At 46.5% G+C, this 24,177-nt stretch overlaps 2 protein-coding genes, 2 long non-coding RNA genes and 1 pseudogene across 4 annotated transcripts; 1 reads left to right on the forward strand and 4 right to left on the reverse strand.

The window, feature by feature from the left end:
* Positions 1 to 232: 232 nt before the first annotated feature.
* On the reverse strand, positions 233 to 2,294 carry LOC120657724. Its single transcript, XM_039936146.1, has 5 exons — positions 1,905 to 2,294; positions 1,590 to 1,793; positions 1,029 to 1,112; positions 816 to 938; positions 233 to 738 (listed from the first exon to the last, which is right to left on the reverse strand). Exons 1-5 carry the CDS (start codon positions 2,142 to 2,144, stop codon positions 601 to 603), a joined length of 789 nt encoding a protein of 262 aa, XP_039792080.1. The 5' UTR covers positions 2,145 to 2,294; the 3' UTR covers positions 233 to 600.
* A 3,434-nt stretch (positions 2,295 to 5,728) lies between these two features.
* Positions 5,729 to 6,544, reverse strand: LOC120654269. The gene is made up of 3 exons (XR_005667038.1): positions 6,487 to 6,544; positions 5,888 to 6,038; positions 5,729 to 5,794 (listed from the first exon to the last, which is right to left on the reverse strand). It is a non-coding gene; the product is annotated as an uncharacterized LOC120654269 (long non-coding RNA).
* Positions 6,545 to 6,906: 362 nt separating this feature from the next.
* LOC120657727 lies at positions 6,907 to 16,279 on the forward strand (annotated as a pseudogene).
* LOC120657728 lies at positions 12,218 to 13,446 on the reverse strand. The gene is made up of 2 exons (XR_005668281.1): positions 12,558 to 13,446; positions 12,218 to 12,476 (listed from the first exon to the last, which is right to left on the reverse strand). It is a non-coding gene; the product is annotated as an uncharacterized LOC120657728 (long non-coding RNA).
* Positions 16,280 to 16,374: 95 nt separating the features above from the next.
* On the reverse strand, positions 16,375 to 23,652 carry LOC120657726 (protein argonaute 1C-like). The gene is made up of 23 exons (XM_039936147.1): positions 23,471 to 23,652; positions 22,709 to 23,291; positions 22,420 to 22,628; positions 22,175 to 22,324; positions 21,956 to 22,089; positions 21,656 to 21,765; positions 20,918 to 21,024; positions 20,691 to 20,829; positions 20,423 to 20,539; positions 20,217 to 20,324; positions 19,941 to 20,012; positions 19,030 to 19,152; positions 18,714 to 18,879; positions 18,489 to 18,610; positions 18,271 to 18,408; positions 18,010 to 18,152; positions 17,813 to 17,875; positions 17,673 to 17,736; positions 17,465 to 17,600; positions 17,279 to 17,352; positions 17,103 to 17,197; positions 17,001 to 17,032; positions 16,375 to 16,915 (listed from the first exon to the last, which is right to left on the reverse strand). Exons 2-23 carry the CDS (start codon positions 23,276 to 23,278, stop codon positions 16,707 to 16,709), a joined length of 3,081 nt encoding a protein of 1,026 aa, XP_039792081.1. The 5' UTR covers positions 23,279 to 23,291; positions 23,471 to 23,652; the 3' UTR covers positions 16,375 to 16,706.
* Between the last annotated feature and the right edge of the window lie 525 nt (positions 23,653 to 24,177).

A 24,177-nucleotide genomic window follows, 5' to 3' on the forward strand; every position in this document is an offset into this window, starting at 1 on the left:
ATGTAATAAATGAATAAAAGAAAATGAAATACTCTGAAGCAATAGTACTCTCTGAACGAAGGTCGTTTTGGCTTTTCTAAATTCATAGTGTTTGCTATGCATCTAGATATAACATATGTCTAGGTACATATCAAAATATATGAATCTAAAAAAGTCAAAACGACTTATATTTTGGAACGGAGGGAGTAATAACCAATCTAAAAACCTCGCTTCCAATCACTCCTCACACAGATTTGCCCGTCAAGTATCATGATTATTATACCATACATAATACCACATATACTGCCAGCCACCAGAATTTTCTTTTTCTTACAAGAAAAAAAGAAACACAGAGGAGCAGAGCAGGGCTAGATAGATAAGCTTCCCAGCTATCGTACGTCAAGGCATCAACTAACCAACTATGGTCCTTTCATTTCCTCCATCACAAACAGAACAGCAATCTCTATCGAGCCAGTGGAATGGGAGCCAAGCACCACAAGTTTGTCCTGGCCTAGAACACACTAGTACATCTAACCCACACATGAAACAAAGAAAATTTAATCCCAAGTTAGTGGGGGACCAGATCATCAGCAAGCAGCATGCTGCAACACTCGCGTTGCTTCATTTCTTGTGCGCCCTGTAGTCTGGAGAGTTGTGGAGCAGCGGCGACAGTGGATGCCTTGATGAATCCGCACCACTGAAGTCAAGAGCCCGACCAGCTGGGCAGCCATCCCTCAAGCTAGAGGACTTGCGCTTATTCTGCAGTAAAAATCATTCATGGCATCATCCCACCACATTTTTGGCCTCACGCTTCATGACAGAATTTATCAAGTTACCTTGGTGGATGTGCTGGCCGATTTCTTTCTTTCAGACCGGCGTTGTCGCTCTTTCTCCAGCAAACCAAGCAGCCTTTTGTTCTCTTCATCAAGAACCCTGTTATCCTCACTCAGCGTGACCACCTTCAACGAGAACAAACAAGAGAACAATTGATTGCTCGTCACCGAAAACAAGCCTGCTTGTCAGGAAAACACGGGACTACACTGATATACCTCTGCCTCTGCTGTAGCAAGATTTGTCTTCAGAGTCTCCTTATCAGTCTCTAGTTCTTGCACTCTAGCCGTCAATGCCTCCGACTGCACAATTCATGTTGATACTGGCCGGGTGAAAGTTAGGAAATGCATATCGCTACTGGTGCAAGCAATCTAGGACCGTCCAGTGTTGACTTTCCAGGCAGCCCATTTACCGTCCAGCACAGACTACAGACTACAGACTACAGACTTGATGGAACTGCATCTAAAGTTGGAATGACTTGCAATTTGGAATGGAGGGAGTAATATACAAATTTAGTCGCTCAAAAGTCAAGAGATATACTCCCTCCATCCCAAAATAAGTGTTGTTTTAGCATTCAAATTTTATCCCATAAAAAGTGCTGTTTTAGTTCTAATCAAAGCAATATTACCAAGTACAAAGAAAACATGGTCATAGAGTCAATCAAATACTAATACTTAGTAGGTAGATGTTACTTTTCTAGTGTCTATTGAAACGAACGAAGCAGAAAGAGTGCAGCATGTTGAGTACAGGAATGTTATGTTAGTGGCACACATACATACATTTGCGTTTTGGTGGAGGCGTGCGCGCAGGTCGTTGTTCTCCCGGGCGAGTTCGTCGCAGGAGTCCATGGCGCGCTCGAGATCCCGCTCGTAGAGGTCGCACTCCTTGGCGCACTTGGCGTTGAGTTGGGCGTATGCGGTGGCCAGGGCCTCCTTGTCCTCGACGCAGCGGCGGAGGCCGGCGGCGTTCATGGCGGCCTCGGCCTGGGGAAGGAAAGCGAACGAATGAGTGAATCCAGAGAGGTGCCAAGGTCTGCTCGGCCTGGGAAGGAAAACGAAGGAAGGAACGAATGAATCCAGAAAGGCAATACGTACCTTGAGCAGGTCGATGCGGCGCTGGGCTGCGCGGAGGTCCTCCTCGAGCGAGAAGATGTGGTCCTGGAGGCGGTGGCGCTGTTCCTCGGAGGCGAGGAGCTTGAGGCGGAGGGAGCGGTCGGAGACGGGGAGGCCCAGGGAGCTGTGGATGGAGTCGCGCACGTACTCCTCGGCGCCGGCGGGGAGCGGCGCAACCCTACCCTCCATCTGCGGCGGCGGAGGTGGAGCAGTGGATCCCATCGCTCCGGTGATCTGCCCTAGCCCCTAGACCGCTAGAGAGAGGAAGGATGGATGGACGGACGGACGGGAGGGATCTCTTTTGTTCGGGAAAGAAGTCACCCTCAAGAAGAGGCGATTTGAAATCGATTGCAGGAGGAGGAGATGGGATGATGGACCATCAATGGGGGAAGAGGAAGATAGCGCCTTTTTTTTTATTTTTTTATTTTTCGAAAATATTTTTTACAGAAATATATTTTCAATATCACAATTTACAGTTTTGTACCCTACCGCCCGGCAGGGGGCGGCAGGGGGCCTGCCGCCCATCAGCGGGGCGGCAGGGACTTATATGTAAATTGAAAAAAAAATATTTGCGCGGGAGCCCTTGGCGGGAGCCTGCCGCCCCCCTGGCGGGTGGCAGGCCCCCTGCCGCCAATCCACTGGGCGGCAGGGGGCCCGCCGCCCGCCAGGGGGGCGGCAGGCTCCCAACTATGGACAATTTGCTGTAGCCATTAAATATGTTTTAGATATGGATACAAATAAAAACCATTAGTAAAGAACATGAATATAAAAAGTATAAGCTAGCAATTCACACACATACGCAAATGAGAACGAAATAAGTGATGTATGAGAAGGAAATAAGTATAACATGATGACATGTCCATAACAAAAATACAAAAACAACTAGAAGCACATCCTAACCACCCCGGCCACCCCGGCCACCCCGGCCATGTCGACCTCTTTTACGCTGAGCGTGGACGTGGTCTGTAGAGTAGGTGTGTCGCTCTGGAGGCCCTACGTCTCTACCTGGACGTCCGGTGGGCACAGGTGTCTGGAAGGTAATATCGGCCTGCGGGTTAGGTGTAGAAAATAACCGACTCCAATCTTCGAAGTTCGCCTCAAAGGTATCCTGTGTGGGCCCTATACAGTAGCAATTAAGATATCTTAATATCGTCTTATAAGTCATATATTTTGATATATATTCATCATACATACCTGGTGGTGGTGGATACGAGGAATGACCCATATCAGGAAGCTGGTGGTGTGATCCTGTAAACTGTTCAAATTATTTAAAATATTTATAGAGATAAGAAGCACATGATAAATTCGGGCTACAGATTAGGTATTTACCTTGCGTTCCTTCTGCTGTCGCCGTAGGGTAATACGAAGAAGGTCCAGCATCATACCCCTGTTGTGATCCTATATGTAAATACAAAAGGAATTAGACTTCATACCACAATTAATTGAAATTAAGATATTGACTATATGTTTACCGAAATGTCGTGGTGGTGCCTGTGTTGGTTGAAATGACATGCTTGCAGCTGGTGCCATGGTACTAAACTGAGTCCCTCCGTGAGGTTGGTAAGGTGGGTGTGCATCACATGTATGGACTGAGAATTAATTGTTGGCTTCAAAGTAGGAAGTTAGTAAGTATCCCCACGTACCTGGATAATGCTGCTGAGACCAATAAGGTGCTTGGGAAGACTGCTGCTGTGTGGGACCACAATGAAACGACGTCGAGGCTTGATTCGAACCGTACGAGTCATCGTACGATGTCCGGCTACCAAAAGCTTCAAGCATGGAATGAGATCTTTGTGAAACTCGGGTCCAGGGCGACTCTTGCTCATTCCTATCCATCATAGATCCCCCTCGAATCCTCATCAAATTTGCCCTGGCATCTAAGTCCATCAACCTGCACATTTCAAACTGCAAGCAAGAAAAAAAAGGCATTAACACTGTAATCCAAAGTATTTGAAAAGCGATGATAACTTTGACTCACCGCCCCAGCTAATGCTTCGTCCCTATGTCGTGCGTACCCATCCTGTGCTGTCGCAACATGCGGCTGTGGTTGCATGTCAGCATATATCAAGCGGCAACGAGTCTGAGGCTAGTACCAGCTCAGGTACGCCCTGTACGAAGCCTCCGTGTGTGCAGGGGTCGCAAGCACCACGTTCTCCTCTGCCTGGTCCCAGCCATTGACCCAAGGCTGCACCCTTGTCACCCACATGTTGGAGAAGGTTGCCCAGTCCTCGATAAACTAAATATTGAAAACAATTTAGTCAAATATGATTAGTTAACTATACAATGCATAGTCACTGAAATAGTATATGAATTGGTACCTGTGGTTATGGCGTTCGACCCGATCCAATGCTGACGGCACAGGATACAACTGCCTTTGACCGAACTGTCTCCTGACTCTGTCCGGGCAGTGAGCCTCAATGTAAACGTCGTACACCAACGCTGTAGTTGTCATCCATAAGGCCTGGTCCTGAAAGCAAACCGAAGATATCCCGATCGGTGCATGAGTGTTTATAGCCAACTCGGAGTAGGGCTCCCACACGACGTCTTCAGGTGTCAACCGATCAAACTCAGCCACAAAATCAGGATAGGCCCGACGAGACTGTACGTGGGCCCACCTCTTCTGTACAAAATTAATAATAATATATACAAAGAGAGTAAAACAAAGCAACAGAATTGCCAACAGAATAGTACGAGTAGCAGTTATTTCCGTACCTGACGAGCGTACCAGAGAGTCCCCATGGTGGGCCTATCGTTCTCGGTGTCACCGTACATATCCAGCTCATACGGTCAGTGGTCGACAAGCGGGCGACCAATTGCTATCCTCTCGTACGACCAAAGCTGTAGCAGAATTGGACATCCTGTAAGAATTGCATTGTGCTTATTTTGCACCGATGCCTTGCAGAGGCCATGGTACGTGGCTGCAAGTACCGCTGCACCCCAACTGTATTGAGGCATTTCCTCCACAGCTGGCTCTGCGATCTCCAGTGCGTAAGGCACAAGCACCCTATCCACATAGGCCCCGTGTGAGTTGTTGAACATTATGTATCCAAACAACCACAACAGGTATGCCTCAAGGGATCGAGTGACGCTATCATCATCAGCATCATGTGCCAAATTGTCGGGCTGCATAGAAATGATGAATATTTATGAGTACGAGATCAATTATAAAAATGAATGATGAGGCCTTCTTTAGAAAACTTGGTATGAATGTCAAATAATTCAAATGCTATGAATATCTTTGCAAAAAAACATTTTATTATACTCCATCGTTCCAAATAGTATAAGTTCATTAAGGCCTGGGTGCACTCATTAATGTGAGATGACATTTTCCATCAATTATTGGTATAGTTACAAATTAAAATAGGTGACAAATAATTGGCATGGATTAACATATAGTTCATTATTTAAATAGAGGGCATGGAACAACATGGGTAAAATGCTATCATTGACAGTACTCATTTGATGGATTTGCAAGAAATATATAACTGCACTAGTAAAAAGCATAACTCTAACATTAATCGTTCCATAACAAGGTATGTACCTGGAACTGGAGGATCCATGCCTTGGCAGGGCCTGTTGTTTTTGGGTGCTCTTCTACATCAATCGCGATGTCAATATTTGCAAAACGCTCTTCTAGATCGTCCAACCACGTAGGCGGGACGACACGAGGCCCTACGACATCCCCACTGATAGGAAGACCCAGCAGCATCGCAACGTCCTGTAGGGTCGGTGTCATCTCCCCACAAGGGAGGTGGAAGGTGTTTGTCTCAGGCCTCCATCTATCAACTAGAGCCGTAAGTAGAGACCTGTCCAGCTGTACTAATCCACTCTCAGCAAGACGACCTATAGTAAGAAGACCAGCCTCACTCAACCTGAAAAATAGAACGATGAAATGTAAGTACATTATGTACGAAACGTATACGAAACAAACGTATTTTTAAAAACATAATCCGACGACATATCACCTGGGCACCCATCGTGGCTCAACAGGAATAAACTCCGCTGGTGGACGTGGACGCAGCACGTTAAGTTTCACGCGCTGAACCACAGCAAGAAAGGACCGGTGCGATGAGTCTATGACTCCGTCAAGTAGAGCTGGCGTATCTCCGGCCATACCTAACACAAAAAAAATATAAGTTTTCTGCATTTTGTATATTTTTTCTGCATTTTTCTACAATTTATCTTAAATTTTCATAAACTTTTCTAACATTTTCGTGCATTTCCTACAATTTTTTACAATATATTTTTATAAATATATATTTCTAACATTTTCTAAATTTTTCTGCATTTTCTACCATTTATCTGAATGTTTCATATACTTTTCTAATATTTTCTACAATTTCTGACTATTTCTCGAAATTTTTTCTCGTATTAAACAACTAATCAATACCACAAAAGTTGTTGGTAAACCTAATTGGTTTTTCTAAAAACTAATCTTAATTCTACCTAAATTATATTATAAACATTACCTAAATCGCTAAAATATCATTACTGCTGCATACACTAATTATAGAATTAAACATACAATAAATTTAGATTGAGAAAGTTGAGAAATATTTATTACCTGCGGTTAGGATCCAAAATCCGGCAGGGCTTCGCCGTTACAACTCTCTCCCTCACCCCTCCTCTCTCCCTCCCGCTCTCTGGATGTCGTGGGAAGCAAATGAGGGGGGAGGAGGAGGGAAACCCTTTTATACAGGATTGGGGAGCCTGCCGCCCCCCTGACGGGCGGCAGGCCCCCTGCCGCGGGAGCCTGCCGCCCCCCTGACGGGCGGCAGGCCCCTGCCGCCCATCCCAGTGGATTGGCGGCAGGGGCCCTGCCGCCTAGTGGATTGGCAATGCCTTGCCTCCAGCCAGTCCCAACAATTGCAATGCTTGCTTGCTTTTGATTCTACATATTCTAGGACTGTATTATATATATGGGAGGACATCATCATCATCATCATATCTATCGTCGCCTTCATATATAGTACGGATCGGACGATCGCTAGCTAGTAGTCTTGCAGCAAGCATGGCCGGCGGCGGGTTCAGCAGGCCCGACAGCATCGCCGACATGATGCCGGAGGCGCTGCGGCAGAGCCGCTACCACATGAAGCGGTGCTTCCAGAGGTACGTGGCCAGGGGCAGCAGGCTGATGAAGAGGCAGCAGCTGCGCGCTGGAGGAGCTGCACGCACGAGGCCGTGGTGCTCCCTCCCCACGTCAACCTGGCAGTCAGGACCAACCCGGGCATCTGGGAGTACATCAAGGTCCACTCCGCCGACCTCAGCGCGGAGCAGATCACGCCATCCCAATACCTAAAGTGCAAGGAGATCCTAATAACACACCACGACCACGACGGCGACGAGCTGCTCGAGGTGGATTTCGGCGCCCTGGACGACCTCTCCACGCCTCGGCTCACGCTGCCTTCCTCCATCGGCAACGGGATGCACTTGGTCTCCAGGTTCATGTCTTCCAAGCTCGCCGCCCCGGGAGGCATGGAGCCGCTGCTCCAGTACCTGCTCGCGCTCACCCACCGGGCCACAACCTCATGGTCAATGGCACCGTCATCGACACCGTCAGCAAGCTCCAGACGGCGCTGCTCCTCGCCGAGGCCTTCCTCGCCGGCCTGCACGGCAGCACGCCGTACCAAAGGTTTGAGCACAGGTTTCAGGAGTGGGGGCTGGACAGAGGGTGGGGCGCCACCGCCTAGGCGTGCAGGGAGACCATCACCTACCTCTCCAAGGTGCTGCAGGCACCGGACCCCACCAACATGGCCAGGTTCTTCAGCAGGGTGCCGTCGGTCTTCAACATCGTCATCTTCTCCATCCACGGATACTTCGGGCAGGACGAGGTCCTGGGGATGCCAGACACCGGCGGCCAGGTCGTCTACATCCTGGACCAAGTCAGGGCCCTCGAAGACGAGCTCCTCCGAAGGATCAAGCAACAGGGCCTCCTCCTCGATCTCACGCCTAGGATTCTTGTGGTACTACTGTGTGTGTGTGTGTGTATTCCTTCCTGAAACATATATATACATGTAGCATTAATTAATCAATTTGCAGCTTCAATAATCAAGTTGAAATACATACTGTTATTCCAGCTAACAAGGCTCATACCAGAAGCCAGCAAGGCCACCAAATGCAACGTCGAGCTTGAACCCGTCCACAACACAAGCCACTCCACCATCCTCCACGTGCCATTCAAGACTGAAGACGGCAAGGATCTGCCCCACTGGGTCTCCCGCTTCGACATTTATCCTTACCTGGAGAGATACGCCGAGGTTTGCATTACATTATTTATTCCTTGTCTTTCTTTTCAAAAAAAATATATATATATATCCATTCCTTGTTGACAGGTATAGTATATGCATTCATTTCTTCCAACAGCATTATATATTCATTCCTTTTTGGGACTGGCTGACAAATTGAATGCTCTACTTCAGGACTCCTGTGCCAAGATCCCTGACATGTTGCAGGGAAAACCAGACTTGGTCATCGGCAACTACACTGATGGCAACTTAGTAGCATCCCTCGTGTCAAGGAAACTAGGAGTCACCCAGGTGATGAATAACGGCCCATCATATATATAACCCATGCAATGCAATGTAAAACCACCAGCCAATAAATTTGACAAAAACCTTACTTGTGCATCGACAGGGGACGATCGCTCATGCTCTTGAGAAGACAAAGTGTGAGGACTCGGATCTCAAGTGGAGAGAAATGGACCACAAGTACCATTTCTCCTGCCAATTTACTGCTGATATGATTGCCATGAACACCAGCGACTTCATCATCGCTAGCACCTACCAAGAAATAGCTGGAAGGTTTGTTTGCTTGTCTTTGCATTGCTAACCTCTGTGAGAACCGCCCAATTTGATACTATTTTAAACGAACCGCCGGCCATTATCACCCAGATGAGAGTTAACACGTGCTTGCCGGAGAGCGTGCCACGTGCTATCCCACATCTAGAGACATGAATAACCAACACGTCATTCATCCAAAATAATATCAAATCCGGTAGTCCCGGTATGTGCTCCAACATACGCCCAGAATCAGCATATGCACATACTGTTTACAATCAAATACATCGCCAATAATCCACAAAGAGCAGTTTTACATTACCAGAGTTCACAGCTTAACATTACAAATTCAACATAGGAGGGTTCAAACAAGTTCCATTACAAGCCTTGGGCTCACGAAAATCATATTAAACATAAACATAAAGTTTATTGCATTTACATGCTCTCACGAAGCTCGATTATGATAAAGACTTACGAAAGTAATGATGCCTTGCTCAAGGACATCGTTACAGCCACTACGACCTACTCTTCCCCCGCATTAGGATCAGCGGGGTAGAAATGGCCGAACACCACTTCCGGCTCACCTGCAACTAGGTTTAGAAAGCAACATGAGTACAAAAGATACTCGCAAGACTTACGCGATTACATATACAAGGATCATGCAATGTCTCAAGTAAAAGCTTTAAGGTTAAGTAATTATTGTATAAGCATTAGCTCTCTACACTATCACCTATCAAAATTGATTAATGTTGCCCAAACCCCTAAACAATTTTAGTACATTAAGAGTATACAATATAATGAGGCACAGAGGTGCCATGAACCATTCCCATCAAAACCGGAACTTTCTACGAAGAGTTCGACGGACAAAGAGCTTGCTCATAACCGAGAGCGCGGCAATTCGAATTGATTATAACCTTGCAAGGGTGTACTACTTTACCCACACGACGCAAGGACCATGCAACTCACCCACCGGCCATTGTTGGATAAGGGGGTACTCGCGTCAACCGTTCCCAACATGGCTCGATCATTGAAATCTTCACACCTAGTTTACGCGTAGAGACTTAGTTTCCACCGGGGACATTTCTAAACTTTCCTACTCGTAGGTCCACCCGGGGACACCTCTAAGCCTCTCTGCATAGCCCGTAGCCATGTATCTAGGATTGTACATCAATGATCAAGTCAAGGAAGGTAATTGGCTTATCCGTACCATTATATAGGATATGTGGTAGCACGGAAAGGTGCTCAAAGCCGACGTCATCCACGGACGGTCCTTAAACGATCCAAGCGGACTGTGCCCATATGACTCCATTCACTAGGCCCTACCATTCCGCTCGAATCTCGATACTGCACTCTACTTGCGCCAGATGCTCAAGTGCGATCAAGGATACCCAGGTAAGTGTGATACTACAAACCATTCCTTTCTAGCAAGCAATGTAGTATTCTAAGCAGGGCTAAGCATCTAGTCGAGTTTAAGTGAGTAACGGACTAATGTGTGGCAATGACATGGTTGAACAATTCAAGGAAGGATAATGCATCAAAGTAGGTACAAGCATGCAATGCATACATAAAATATATAACCCAACATTACCCGGTGAGATAGCTAAACTAAATCAGATTAAATAGGTGCAAGGAATATGCTTAGTTGCTTGCCTGGGTTAACTTTCGGCTCGACCACGAACGGGGCTCCGGGTTCAGGCTCCACGGACTCGGTGGGCTCCACGGGTTCGGTCACTAAAATGCATGAATGCATTGCAAGAATTAAGAAATGAACTAAACAACAAGAATAAATCATGAAATAATTTGAGAATGCAGAAGACATTGCAAGGGACTCATGAAAATTGGTTTTGCAGCAAAAGCATTTTCCTATAAGTAACCATAAATATATGAGTTTTTAGCCACTCTAAACAAGGTAAATCAGAAAAGGAATGCAAACTTAACTAAACAAATCCAAGAAAATTATCATGCAAACTAGGCAGGAACACAAGGCTAACAAAACTAGTTTTACTATTTTCTAACTTTCCAGTAAAAAGTTCTATATTAAACCACATTTTGGACAGCAAGCACGAAATCGAAATGAAAACCTAACTAACAGCAAAGAAACACATGAGTAAGTTGCACTAATGGAAATAATATTTCACGAGGAACCTAACAAAATTTGGTTTGGCATTTTTCGAGTAGTATACAAATAACCAAGCATTAAACTCACTTTTGCAAGATAAAACTATAAATAAATCTACAACAAGGTAACATGCAAAACAATATTTTTCCTAAGTAGATCTCAGATAGAGGAATCCAACAAAACAAGTTTCATAATTTTTTAAGTTATACATGAATTTCTACAAAATTTGCAAACTTGCTACTCAACTAAACACCTAGAAAAACGCTAGATGCACCCCAGCCGGCCAGCCCAGTGGCTGACAGGCAGGGCCCACGGGCCAGCGGCCCACCCAGCCGGGTCAAGGCGAGGCTGGCCTTGAACGCGGCGTGGGCGCGGCCACGGCGTCGCGCGCGTCGCGCGGTGCGCGCGCACGCGCGTGCGCGGCCACGGCGAGCAGCGGCGGCGCGAGGCAGCGCGACGGGGCGGGGCCAGAGCGGGGAAGGGGAGGTGCGCACGGGGATGCGGAGGTGGCGGTGAGGCTCACCAGCGGCGGCACGGGCAGGGAACGGCGATGAGGGGGCGGCGCGACGAGCGGAGGCGGCGGCGGACCGAGGCTCTCGCCGGCGGCCCTGCAGGGAGGAAGAGGGGGCCGGGTTAGGGGCGAAATCGGTCGAGGATGGGGAGGACTAGGTGGCGTGCATGCTAGATCGGGGAGGACCTCACCGGCGGTGACGAATCGTGGCGGTGACGGAGCTCGGGGGCGGCGGCAATGGGGAGTCGGAGCTAGGGTTTGAGGCGGGGAACGGGGCCGACCTCGACGCGGATAAGAAGAGGGGGCGAGGGAAGAAGGAAGGGGTGGCACGGGACGCGAGGATGGCCATCACGTGGCGCAACTCGTGAGGATGGACGCCGGCGGCGGCGACGCGTGCGGCGCGGCGCGCCGAGCAGGACAGGGGAAGGAGAAGGGAGAGGCTGACGGGTGGGCCCGGCAGGGAATTTTTTTTTTTTTTTTTTTTTGGCTGTGACAACCTCTGTTGCGAACGAATGGCTTGGCAATGTCCCACAACTCATCAAGCAAGCTACTTTGCAACAGCAAAGACAAGCCTGGCCAGTATGAGAGCCACTACGCCTTCACAAAGCAGAAGCGCCTTACAGAATTGCACCCGCAGATCGAGGAGCTAGTCTACAGCAAAGAGGACAATGACGAGCACATGTAAGTACACACATGACATTATGGCTGGGCATTCGGGTTACCCGAAATTTTCGGGTCGGGTAGTTCGGGTTTTAGGAATTTCGGGTTTCCAAAAATGATACCCGAAATCAGTTGGAAAAAAGAAGAACCCGAAAATTCGGGTACCCGAAAATTCGGGTTCGGGTTTTACCCGAATTACCCGAAATTCTGGAACTCCACATACGCAGTATAAAATCAAATCAAATACACTCAACCATACATCCAGTTCACACGTCCAAACTGACAGTTCAAACGAAATTAACTAACACTTCACACATCCAAACCGTGACAGTTCACACTTCACATATCACAATTAATAAACATAGTTTTGAAGCACACAAATCAAATCATAGATGAAAAAACTACATGACTAAGACAGATTCGCTTCCAAAGTCCAAACCACCCAGCACGGCAGTACTCCATCTGTCCAGCAGCACCACTGCACCACCCTAAATGCAAAGCAATAAGACAGGGATTTTCATTAACATAACAGAGATTGAAAAAAAAAGTAAAAACCATTAGAGCATTACCTTTTTAAGATGTAGATGACCTAGGTTTGGAGATCGACTTGGAGTTGCTTCCTGTTGGTGTTGCTTGTGATAAATCATTTGTGATCTGTGAACACTGAACTGACCACTCTACGATTGATGCTAGCAAACAACAGCCCGTGGATTGGCGGTTTGACCACCTTTTATTTAAATAAATGTCAAGCTGCAACTATTCCTAATTCCAGAGGAAGTAAAACTAAGATCCGCGCTGTAAATCCTTCACCGTATAACCGACGAAAACAGCTTGACCCAGCAAAATCAAAGAGCAAGTTGCCCCACCCGCAAAACACAGATTTTGCGGACAAAAAAAGAACTTATTGCTTGAAAACGATAAATACAACTAGATCTGACCGAGAACTAACAAATCCCCTAAACATGGAGAACCCCTAGAAAGTAAATTGATAGTCCCCTCCGCGCATCAAGTCCAGCGTAATACAAATAAACAGATCCGCAACAAAAAAATATAAATGAAAAACTTTTGGATTCAAGGGCTCGCAGCAGAGCAGAGAATCTGCAGAACACCATGAAAAAACGGTCGCAGCAGAGCAGATAATCTGCAGAGCACGAAGCAACCGACTGCAGCGCGCCCGAGTGAGGAGAAAGAGAGAAGCAGTTGCCGCGGCGGAGGGTTACCTGGATCTGGATCGAGGCGCCTCCGGCAGCGGCGCGGAGGGGGCAGGATAGAGGGTGGTGCAGCAGCGCGAGTGGGCTGCAGCAGCGCGGAGGGGGCAGGATAGAGGGTGGATCGAGGCGCCTCCGGCGGCGGCGCGGCGCGGTGTTGGGGCGGTGGCGCGGCGCGGGGTTGGGATTGGGACGGCGCGGGGTCTGGGCGTCTGGGTCTGGCGAGTCGCGTCTGGCCGTCTGGGGGCACGGCGTGGGGTTAGGGTTAGGCTTGGACGCTTTGTGTTGGTGGTGGGCTGGGCTGCAATTTACTTGGGCTAATGGGCTGACGAATTTTTCGGGTAAATCGGGTATTTCGGGTACCGTGGCCCAAAACCCGAACTACCCATATTAATTTCGGGTACCGTGGGCTGGAACCCGTATTATGGTTCGGGTTTTTCGGGCTCGGGTTTTTCGGGTTCGGGCTTCGGGTATCGGGTTTTTTGCCCAGCCATACATGACATCCAGGGCTTGCTTTTTCTTTTGATTTTTGGCAAAATATAATAATCTTGCTGATGAGTCTCAACCATGATATAATGCGACCAGAGGCTACCTGGAAGACAGGAGCAAGCCGGTCATATTTTCAATGGCAAGGCTCGACAAGGTGAAGAACATCACTGGGCTAGTTGAATGGTATGGTCAGAACAAGAGGCTCAGGGACCTTGCCAACCTTGTGGTTGTGGGCGGCCTCCTAGACCCCTCGCAGTCTAAGGACAGGGAGGAGATTGAGGAGACAAACAAGATGCACAGTTTGATCAACAAGTACCAGCTCAAGGGGCAAATCCGCTGGATAAAAGCCCAGACAGACCGTGTGTGCAACGGGGAACTTTACCGTTGCATATCAGATACCAAGGGAGCCTTTGTTCAGGTATATGACCAGCCCAAGGGGGACAACCTAAGTTGCACGGATAACCTAAGTTGCATATCAGATACCAAGGGAGCCTTTGTTCAGGTATATGACCAGCCCAAGGGGGACAACCTAAGTTGCACGGATAACCTAAGTTGCACGGATATGGATACGCGGATACGGCAATTTCTTAAAAAACCCGATACGAGGATACGTTTACTATTTAAAAAATAAAATAATAATAATAATAATGCAGCGCCACAAAGTATTTTCTCCACTAATAATAATAATGGCTTCTCTAGAATGGAGTCAATTCATGTTAGTACGTATTTCATAGGGAATATGGCAATGTTGCACAAGGCGCTATGCACTCTTTAGGAAAATCAGAGAATAGTGGGCCTCAAATTAGATAGAAGGCCCATCAAAACAAGCAAGCAGCCCAACCGAAAACTTAGCTCCACCTTTATCTCTAGCCTCCACCCTATCCATTCGTGGCTTCCCACCCCTGCCTCCTCCTCCACCCGTCTCCTCTGCTGCAGAGGCCGTCGCCGCCCTCCCGCCCCTGCTTCCTCTTCCGCTGCCTAGGACAACGTCGCCCACCCCTGCCTCCACCGCCGCCGCCGCCACCCGCTCCGCCTCAGCCTCCTCCGTCGCCGCCACCCACTCTACCTCAGCCTCCTCCGCCGACGCCCCCTCCTCCAGGCTCACCTCCTCCGCTGCCGCTTCAGCTTGCTATCCCGTCCTCCCTCAACGGCGCACGGCGTCCCCACCTAGCGGATCTGCACGGCGGCCACCAGGGGTCCTGCTCGAGGGGAGACTAGAGGAGGCGTCTCGTGTCCTGCTCGATGGAGAACCAGAGGAGGCGGGGAAACAGCAGCCCGCCGGCGGCTGCTCCTCGCGCGGATGGAGGGCCAGAGGAGGCGGATACAGCAATAGATACGTATCCAAAATTGAGTTTCAAGGCCCATTGCAGCCCAGTACACCGATACGCGATGGATACGTATCCCCAGCGTATCCGTATCCGATACGTATCGGATACGGGATACGTGGTCTCCTGGACGTATCGGGGTATCACAGGTGACAACATATAGCCAGGTCATCGAAGCTGATGCTATTCATAAAAATCAGTGCTAACCTAGTCATCTACTGCTATGCCTTTCAGCCTGCACTCTATGAAGCGTTCGGATTAACTGTCATCGAGGCAATGAACTGTGGGCTGCCAACCTTTGCAACAAATCAGGGAGGCCCCGTAGAGATCATCGTAAATGAGGTCTCGGGTTTCCATATCAATCCACTTGATGGAAAAGAGGCAAGCAACAAGATTGCTGACTTCTTTCAGAAATGCAAGTAAGATCCCATGTACTGGAACAAAATGTCCACTGCTGAACTGCAGTGCATCTATGAATGGTAAAAGTGTCCTCGTGTCTCCACTGATGGTTAAAAAAAAACAATCATGTGTGATGCGTGTATTGTCTTTGAATGTAGCTACACATGGCAGATCTATGCAACCAAAGTTCTGAACATGGCGTCAATGTATGGCTTCTGGAGGACTATGAACAAAGAAGAGAGAGGCAAAACAGCGCTACCTACAGATGTTCTACAACCTTCAGTTTCGGAAGCTGGTGAGTTGAGTACCCGAACTAGGTGGATTTTACGATACCTCAAGAACATAAACTTTTGAACTTAATGATGTTTTCAGGCAAAGACCGTGCCAGAAGAGGGCGAACGACCCGAGCAACCTGCGGCAGCTGCAGTGCCAGATAGATTGGTATCAAGGCCAAAAGAAAGGCAAGTGTGTCAACTCTTAAGAAATTTACTGAAGAAAGAGCGGGGAAGCAGCTGAACTGACTGATCATGGTTTGTTGCGCAGGAAGACACAGATAAGGATCCAGAGGTGAGAGCATACCATGCTGCAGCTGCAGAACACAAGGATTTGATAGATTCATAAGAAATCCGTGATGAATGAGTATAAATACTGTCTGTATCTAACATGTGCAGGATTGAGAGCAGCTTACTTGGACCTGTGCTCCCAGCCTCCCATCTCTCCAACGCTGCTTGAAGTGCCAAAAACCAGATGTGTACCCGAGCTACAATGTGTTTCCTCATTTTTCTCATGCCTGTATTGATTTGGAAAGATGTATGAAAAATAACCACATGAATAAAATCACAGCTTTCCATGATGATTGTGGAAGAAATACATACTGACCAGAGCGGCATTTTGCATGAAACATGAATTCCCACCAGCCTGACATAAGAACAGGAACAACAGAGCCAACTAATTGCCTATTTAGATTGGGTCACCAAATGAAGTGTTCAGACTGATGCTGAAAATTCAAAGGATACACTTCGTTTCTTTAATTTCCGCCACAGGCTCCTCCCACGGAGCTTCAAAAGCACCATACCGAAATACCAATTGCTTTACACAACACATACGGGGCAGCGGAATTACTCACTAGTAACTGAGGGTATTACCATTAAAAGAGACAGCATGAGTGACATATCCTAGCATATGGACATCAGCATAGCAAACGGTAACAGTACAGCATGTAAAATAGCAGCTGCCAGATTATTACTCTCTTCCCATATTTACAAGTGCGGGTACCATAAGCCACCAAAGCCTAGCCTCAGCAGTAGAACATGACCCTCTTTACATTATCCTTCAGAGCCGGAAGTGGCCTAACAGCTGCACCACCAGGGGGGCGAGTGCTACGGGATGCTGATTGCGGTCCACGGCCTGCAGGACCACTTGCCACAGAACCACTGTCCGAGGTCTCTGGTTCCATGTAGAAACGAGCACGGAAGGCAGCCAGATGAGCATAATATGCCGGTGGAACTGCAAATGAAAACATGATTTTAGCCATGAAGCAAGACAGTGGTGGAACTGCCAAAAACAATTCCTGGATGAGTGGATAGCTTACCGATTGATACAGAGCGCGTGCACCTTGCATAACTGCACATATGGTGCAAGTTAGAAAAATAATATTCTAATAGGAAATTTCGCCAGAGAAAGACACACTTACGTGTAACAGAGGTTGTTGGTAAGAGTCTGCAACCCATCAGCAGAGAAGTTGTTCTCATCCCACAAGACATGATAATGAGCTGGACGGCTAGTACCCTATACATGAAGTATGTGATGACTTGTGTGTTAGAATGGCATTATATGACATAAGAGATGCAACCAAACCATGGTGCATACCTTAATGCCAGCATGGCTGCACAAGTAGAAGTCAAATTCAGTAGGATGGCAGATCTTCGAATCTACAACCGTACCTTTCGAAATGTGCATCATGGCAGAAGCATTATGTCAGATAATAAGTGGCAGTAATGAATATCAGTATTAACATAGTAAAGCTACGAGGTACAAGGTAATGTTAAAATTTACCTGGGAGTATGTTTCCACTCCTGTCAATTGAATTTTGATCATTGTGGTTGTGAGCAAATAATCTGGTATGATGGCGCTTCTGAACCACAACAAAAGTCACCTTAGGTTGGTAGTTTGCTTCCAGGGAGGCACAGGCCTGAGGGACACAGAGATCATATTTAATTGTAGCATCCACATATGAACATGCCTGATCTGGTCATATACTTACCTTTCGGATTGCATTGAGCTCATACAGCAGAACTTGATAAAATTGTCCTTCACTAACACCATCCCTGATAAGCACAAAGAAGATTAAGCTGTAGAGAAAGCAGAAAGCAGAGTACCAGTGTTCAACTCGAGAGCACAGACCTGTAAAATATTATTCGCTGGGGCTTCTCCCCGGTTGATTTTTTGAAGGATATAAGTAGCTCCCTGTAATTTCGTGATGTAACAAATTAATTGCATTGAAGAAAGAGAAACTGAAAAATGCATGATAAACCTTGTCATTCGATCACTCCATGTTCCTTTCTTAAGGAAAGAAAAAATCGAAATAATAAGCAGTGCACCTTATCATTCCACCACTAACTGTCCCTCTCTGTGGGTCTTGCCAGACCTTATACAAATCCTCTATCAATTCTTGCCGATGAGCTTGAGCAGAAACTAATCCAGCATATTTTGTCACTTCTGGCCAATCTTGGGAGGCCACAACCTACAACATAGAGTTACTGGTTAACAAACTAAATAAGAACTTTTCTCAAAGTGAAAATCAGGACAAGAACAGGTAATTAGGCATTAAACCTAAAGAGTGAAGTTGTAATTCTACTTACAGCAGCAATTGAAGGGCTGCTGTCCTCTCCAGGATGAGGATGAGTCACATCAGCACCAAATATAATTGTAGGTCTGTCAGTAACCAGAGGAATCCGCCTTGAGACTGCATCTACCAGTACGGTGTTCCTGCCTCCAACCTTTGCCAAATTACATGCTGTCAACTTGAGGAACACAAAGAAGTATAACTTGTAAAGGACAAAACTGGAGGGTACTTCACCTTGACATTTATCTTCAGAGCAAGATTTGCAAGAATTTGTTTGTTCATTTTGAACACCTGCTTCGTACAACAGCACTGCGAAACTATCCCAAGATCTATTTCACACACACGCTTCAAATCACCTAGCATCAGGCAAGGAGACAAGTAATGTTGGCAAGGACCTCACATGAACAACAATATAATGAGAATCGAACAAATAAGAAGCTAGTACTGCAGTTCGTGTACCATAAAGTGAGCCGTTATTATCGGGTAGTATTCCGATAAGTAAATCAAGATCCTTGCGTTGAGGTCCAAGAACGTTCATGGCATCATGGTACCTAGCTTTTAGAGCTCGCTCCACTTGATCAGGACGTGCATATAGAGGTGGAAGAACAGGCTCCCGAGCAAAATCCTAATGATTACGCATGTAATGTTACTGTTGTATACGAGTCGATGAAGTGCAAATCCTAATGTTCATGTTGATGCATTTATATAAGGAACTTGAGGTGCCCCCTTAATGTCAATATGAAAGTTTTGCAGGAGACGTGTCAAGAATACTTGCCATTCCTGACGCTTGGCACATCAGTGCGAGTTCATGACAGAACCCACGAACAACACTCTCTTGCATATTGCGAGCAAAATTGACACATATCCAGCTTCTGACTTTGCCACCATTTACCATTTTCTGGATAGGGAAAGTAAAAAGAACAGTGAGCATGCATACACAATAAAGAAATGCCTACATCTTTTTTAATTGAAACCTAAAAGCCAGTGTTTAAAATCGGTCTAGAACTGGATCATGCTGATTGCTAACACAACTATATTGACTTCAAGATGCAACTTAACAATCTGTACTGTGCACTTACAAAAGGTGCTTTTCTGACTTGTATGTTTCGTAAAAACCCAAGATGGGAGATGTTTTACAAATCATTATACTTCTATAAAAAGCACATTGGTGGTGGTAGTGGGTGGTTCTACATAAGGATCTTCTGTGCAATGATCTGTGTAATGTATCAACCACATAATACAAAGATGGGCCCCCACTTTCTACCCATGTGGTTTCTTTGTGGCATCATTCTATTTTATACATAATTCAATTGTTAGAGCCTTGAACATTAAATACCCTTTTTTACTGGAAATCTGTTGCACGCACAGGTAACCGGATAGCGTAAGATTAAACCACACCACTATCAGGAGCAACTGGGGTCAGTTCCTAACTTAAAGACCTATTGATCATATAGATATAGTAAAATAGCTTGATATAATCATAGATGATGTATCATGCAAAGCACAAGGGGAGGTGTGATTACTGTAAAAGCAGTCATTAGGCAGTATAGCACTAGAACAATAAGCGCAACTGGCCAGAGTTAGGCCAGTAACAATGAAATTGTTGACAGCATATTGTCTTCCCTCCTCTACTTCCCTCGCATCAGGCCAATAATTGTAAGAACAAAAGAACATTCATGCAGTTACCTTGTTCATCATATTCCACTGACCAACTCTAGGTAGGCAATCCTTCTCCTGACCAGTCTCATTGTACTTAAGCTGTGTTAAACGAAAATACAGAAAAAGGCTTGTCAATGAAGCCATATGTTTACAAATAGGCATCTTCTTAGGACCAACTTTATGGTATTCTATACCCAGTGTTAAAGAGAGGATATTCCATTGGCTTATAACACTTGTATTGCTGAGAGCATGACTAAGGGTGAAGCAGAAAGGTCAAAACAGACAGAAAATGGGTCAACCTACCCGTGGAGCTGGTAAAATCCGTGCCTGTACTGATGCCAGACGATCGCTAATCGTAATGCCAAACTCTTGCGCGTAATCATCCTTATCATAGGCATTATGTTTAACCATCTGTCCACTCAAGATAAAGCGCTGAACATGAATGATCTGAACTTGCAGAGGCGAAATTAGGAAGCCACATGAAACCATAAAAACAATAAGATACATGCCTGAATTATATCACGCTCACGATCACGTGGGTGCTGGCATGTCTCCTCCAAAAGAGCTCTTATCTGATTTTGGTTTAATCTCTTGGAGTACCTCTGTCCTTCCACTATTTTGCAGACCTGGATAAAGTCAAACTCTACAGTCATAAAAACTTTCATGAAAGAATCCAAAAAAAATGCAAGATTTGTTAAAGAAGAGACATGGAAATTTGGAAATGGAGTCATGTTACGGAAATTCATAACAAGGAAGAAAATCAATGTTCAGAATTACCTCCATAGGCAAGTAATTTGGACGCTGTTGATTGCCAACTTGAAGGCAAGGAAGGTAGGTGTGTTGGATGGCAAAGCCATATGTCTCTTGAAAGTATTGTACAACTGACTTCATTGTGCCCCCTTCATCAACAGGAAAACTGCGGCACAAAGAACAGTGAATCTTTTACAGGAAAGTTCAAGTAGCATTGCAAAGGCCTTTAGAAACTAAATGAGAAACTTGCATACGTTAACTCTCGAGTCGCCTGAGTTGTTAATCCAGATATCCGATACTTTCTCCGCATGTTGCCACGATGAGTAACTTCCACCTTAACTCCTCTCAAGGCCTTCTTGACCTAGGGGTGTGAACAAAATATGAATATGTGTTTTTTTCTTACACAATTAAAATAGAAACCACATATGTTTTTTCTTTGGAAGAAGATTTTTCTTTTCGTATTGGATTGGATCCGGGGGGGGGGGGGGGGGTATAGAATGCATTTGACAAGAGCAAGACAACACACTGATCTACTATGCAGCTAAATAGTTTATGCCAGTGTAGTTCAAGCAATGTGAGACATAAGTATAGTTGCAGTTTCACCTATTACTTTTTTCCCTGCAAGACATGTGGATGTCATATGTGACATAAAGAAAATTGTAAAATCAAATATTCTCTGGTTATACAACCTAAAATACCATTAATGACTTTTCTATTAACACTCTTACGGACAAACAATATGAAATAGTGTGCTACATGAAAACATCAACAAACAGCAAAAAAACAAGGAGCACTATTTCTCCAGGACATAAACCAACTTACAATGTGCAGATTACATTTTACCACTTGTTGTTTCTATATCCAAACAGTTTAGATTAGTTCATCAAGAATTATACATTTTTATCCTCAAAGCAATACACAATATTTCATTTGAACACAGGTTCTTCCTATGAGATGAAATATCAGGTAAAAGGTTTGTTCAGTGAGAACACCTTCACACGTTCCGCGTCTGAGAGGGGCCTAGAGTGAATGTCAGAATTCAGCAGTTGTGCAACAAATTCAATTACAGGTAATGGCTCAATGAAAGCTGTTGCTGACATATCTGAAAAGGTACAGAAAGCAAAAAAAAATCAGGATATTTGTGTTCAATATGGATAGGAAATCATCAGTTAAAGTTCAAGTGCATTTGCCTCAAATGGAACAAAAAAATCCATGACCGAGACCATGCAGTAATAAAGACAGATAGAAAACATGCACAAATTCGCTACCAAGGGGATCAGGCTTTATATTACCGATGTTCAGTGAGAGGCCCATCTGAGTAGGCCTAATGCTCTGGTAAAATCCCCTCCAGCTTTCTAATCCATCGCCAAGGGGCTGCCTTCGGCCTAAGTCAGGCGAAAAGAAGGACCGGCCAAATGGTGCATAACTGTGGAGAAACAAATTGAGAAATACAGGCTTCTCTTCTTTGTTCACTGCTGCTAATTACAATGACACTAGAGATTCATTATTACCTTGCAGAAGGCAGCTCCCGCAGCACAATATCAAGAACTTGCAGTGCCTTTTGAGGCGCTTCTGCATGCCTCCCAGCTAAAAACAACTCGAGACAGTGGAGGTCGGCTCGTGCAGCAAATTTAATGACTACCTTAAATTTCCTACGTCGCCTACATCAAAAGAAAGCGAATAGTTCAGAAAGCATATCCTATGAATCTGTGGAGCAGGGGAAAATAACTTGATGAGGAAAATATGAAGAGCAGACCTCTCGGAACCAGAGCCATCATCATCATCAAGTAAAGTGATATGAAATTCCTGGGAAGTAAACGGCAATGGGCCTGCTGTGTACAGGCTCTTCCTACCATCATAGGCTGGAAGCCGCCCACCCAAGTAAGATTGCTTGTGGAGATTTACCAGCTCCTTGATTATGGCTCGACTAAGAACTCGTGATGTAACTTCCGGTGTGATTGAGACCTGTCGAAAGTAACTCGGATGTGACACGAGATTCCTCAAGATAAGACAAGAATGCAGGCTGCAAGTTAGAGTGGACGCACATCGTAGTGATGAAGATCCTTGTCTGGAAGTTGGGCAAAGAAATGATTGGCCTTAACCAAACACCTGATGCCAACACTACCTTTTCCTGGGCGCAAAGGAAACCTGAGTGACTTGCTTGAGGCGGGAATTGCAGGCACAACCTGGTGGCCTGCAGCGAGTTTGTGCTCCTCCATGGGCTGAATCTCGGGTGGCGATTGTGAAGGACCTGCCTGCAGTGGTGAGGCTTGAGGAAGCTCATGTGGAGCTTCCATTGCTTGGCGCAGCTCGGGAGCTGAAGGGCTTGATGATCCTGTGGATGACCCCTGGCCACCCGTAGCAGCACCAGCACGAGGGTACTGTTGCGGGCGCGTTCCAGATTCCCTGCCCGGATGCTCTCCAGGACGACCTCTTGGCTGCTGATGGTGGGCCTCGTGAACAGGAGACGGGCGCCATCCACCGCGCCCCTGGTTCCCTCCACGACCTCCTCCTCGCGGTGCCTGCTGAGCACGACCGCCTCTTCCAGCAGCAGGCTGCGGGTGCGGAGGCTGTGAGCCCTGCTGCTGCTGCTGCCTTCCCCTCCTCGACCCCATGCCTGGGCTTGGGCTGCACGAGATGAGAGAGAGGGACTTAGTCGCCAAACGCACCCATGGGCAGAAGGCATCGGAGCAGGGCGCGGCGGAGAACCCCAGCAAAATGCAAGTGCTCCACAGAGCACGTCCCCTGCCCGGATGTCCTCGGAGTCGGAGATGAAGAAGAAGATGGGGGGAATGGAGGAGGCCTACCTGGCTTGAGGAGGAGGGGATTGCGGTGAATCGAATCCAATGCAGATGCAGTGCAGTTCGAGAGGAGAGGAGAGGAGAGGAGGGGGAAAGGGGGATTGCCGTTGCGGTCGCACGCCACGACTACTCGACGAACAAACCGAAAGCCCCCCAGCTAGAGAGAGAGAGAGAGAGAGCACTAGTAGAGGAGAGAGAAGACTAGCAGCAAGCAGTTTTGTTCCGATGCGGCCTTTGGGCCGGGCCGGGCCAGGACCCTCCCAGCCTGCTCCGTACATACAGCAGGAGCACAGCCTGGCGGCTCCGTCAGCATTTCCAAGTACAGTACAAGCTCCGCCTCCGCCTCCGCTTGCAGGGACTAAAATTACAAAACTAATTTAAATGGAAGCTAATTCGTGAGATCAATCTATTAAGTCTGATTAATTCATAATTTGACAATATTGCGCTAGAGTAAACATGTGCTAATAATAAATTAATTAGGTTAATAGATTCGTCTCATGAATCAGCCTCCCATATATGCAATTAGTCTTATAGTCAGCTCATGTTTAGTCATCGTAATTGGTATCCAAACATCGGATGTGATAGAGACTAAAAATAAGTGACTAAATATTATTGCTATGCCAACTAGATGCATGAAACTGTGAAAATGATAGAAGGTGGTTCATTCATTCATATACTCGAATCTCCTTGAATGAAACTCTCAGCTGGGACCC

This window comes from Panicum virgatum, chromosome 1N (genome assembly GCF_016808335.1).
Source record: "Panicum virgatum strain AP13 chromosome 1N, P.virgatum_v5, whole genome shotgun sequence".
NCBI lineage: Eukaryota > Viridiplantae > Streptophyta > Magnoliopsida > Poales > Poaceae > Panicum > Panicum virgatum.

What these genes read in the sequence shown, in the direction of transcription:
- LOC120657726 (XM_039936147.1), bottom strand. Translation starts at nt 23,278, where the DNA reads ATGGGGTCGAGGAGGGGAAGGCAGCAGCAGCAGCAGGGCTCACAGCCT. An exon ending in CGGGAGCTGCCTTCTGCAAG is followed by an intron (nt 22,090 to 22,174) that starts GTAATAATGAAT and finishes GTTTCTCCACAG; the next exon opens with TTATGCACCATTTGGCCGGT. An exon ending in CAGGCGACTCGAGAGTTAAC is followed by an intron (nt 20,830 to 20,917) that starts GTATGCAAGTTT and finishes TTTGTGCCGCAG; the next exon opens with TTTTCCTGTTGATGAAGGGG.
- LOC120657724 (XM_039936146.1), bottom strand. Translation starts at nt 2,144, where the DNA reads ATGGGATCCACTGCTCCACCTCCGCCGCCGCAGATGGAGGGTAGGGTT. An exon ending in TTGCTACAGCAGAGGCAGAG is followed by an intron (nt 939 to 1,028) that starts GTATATCAGTGT and finishes TTCTCGTTGAAG; the next exon opens with GTGGTCACGCTGAGTGAGGA. An exon ending in CGGCCAGCACATCCACCAAG is followed by an intron (nt 739 to 815) that starts GTAACTTGATAA and finishes TTTTTACTGCAG; the next exon opens with AATAAGCGCAAGTCCTCTAG.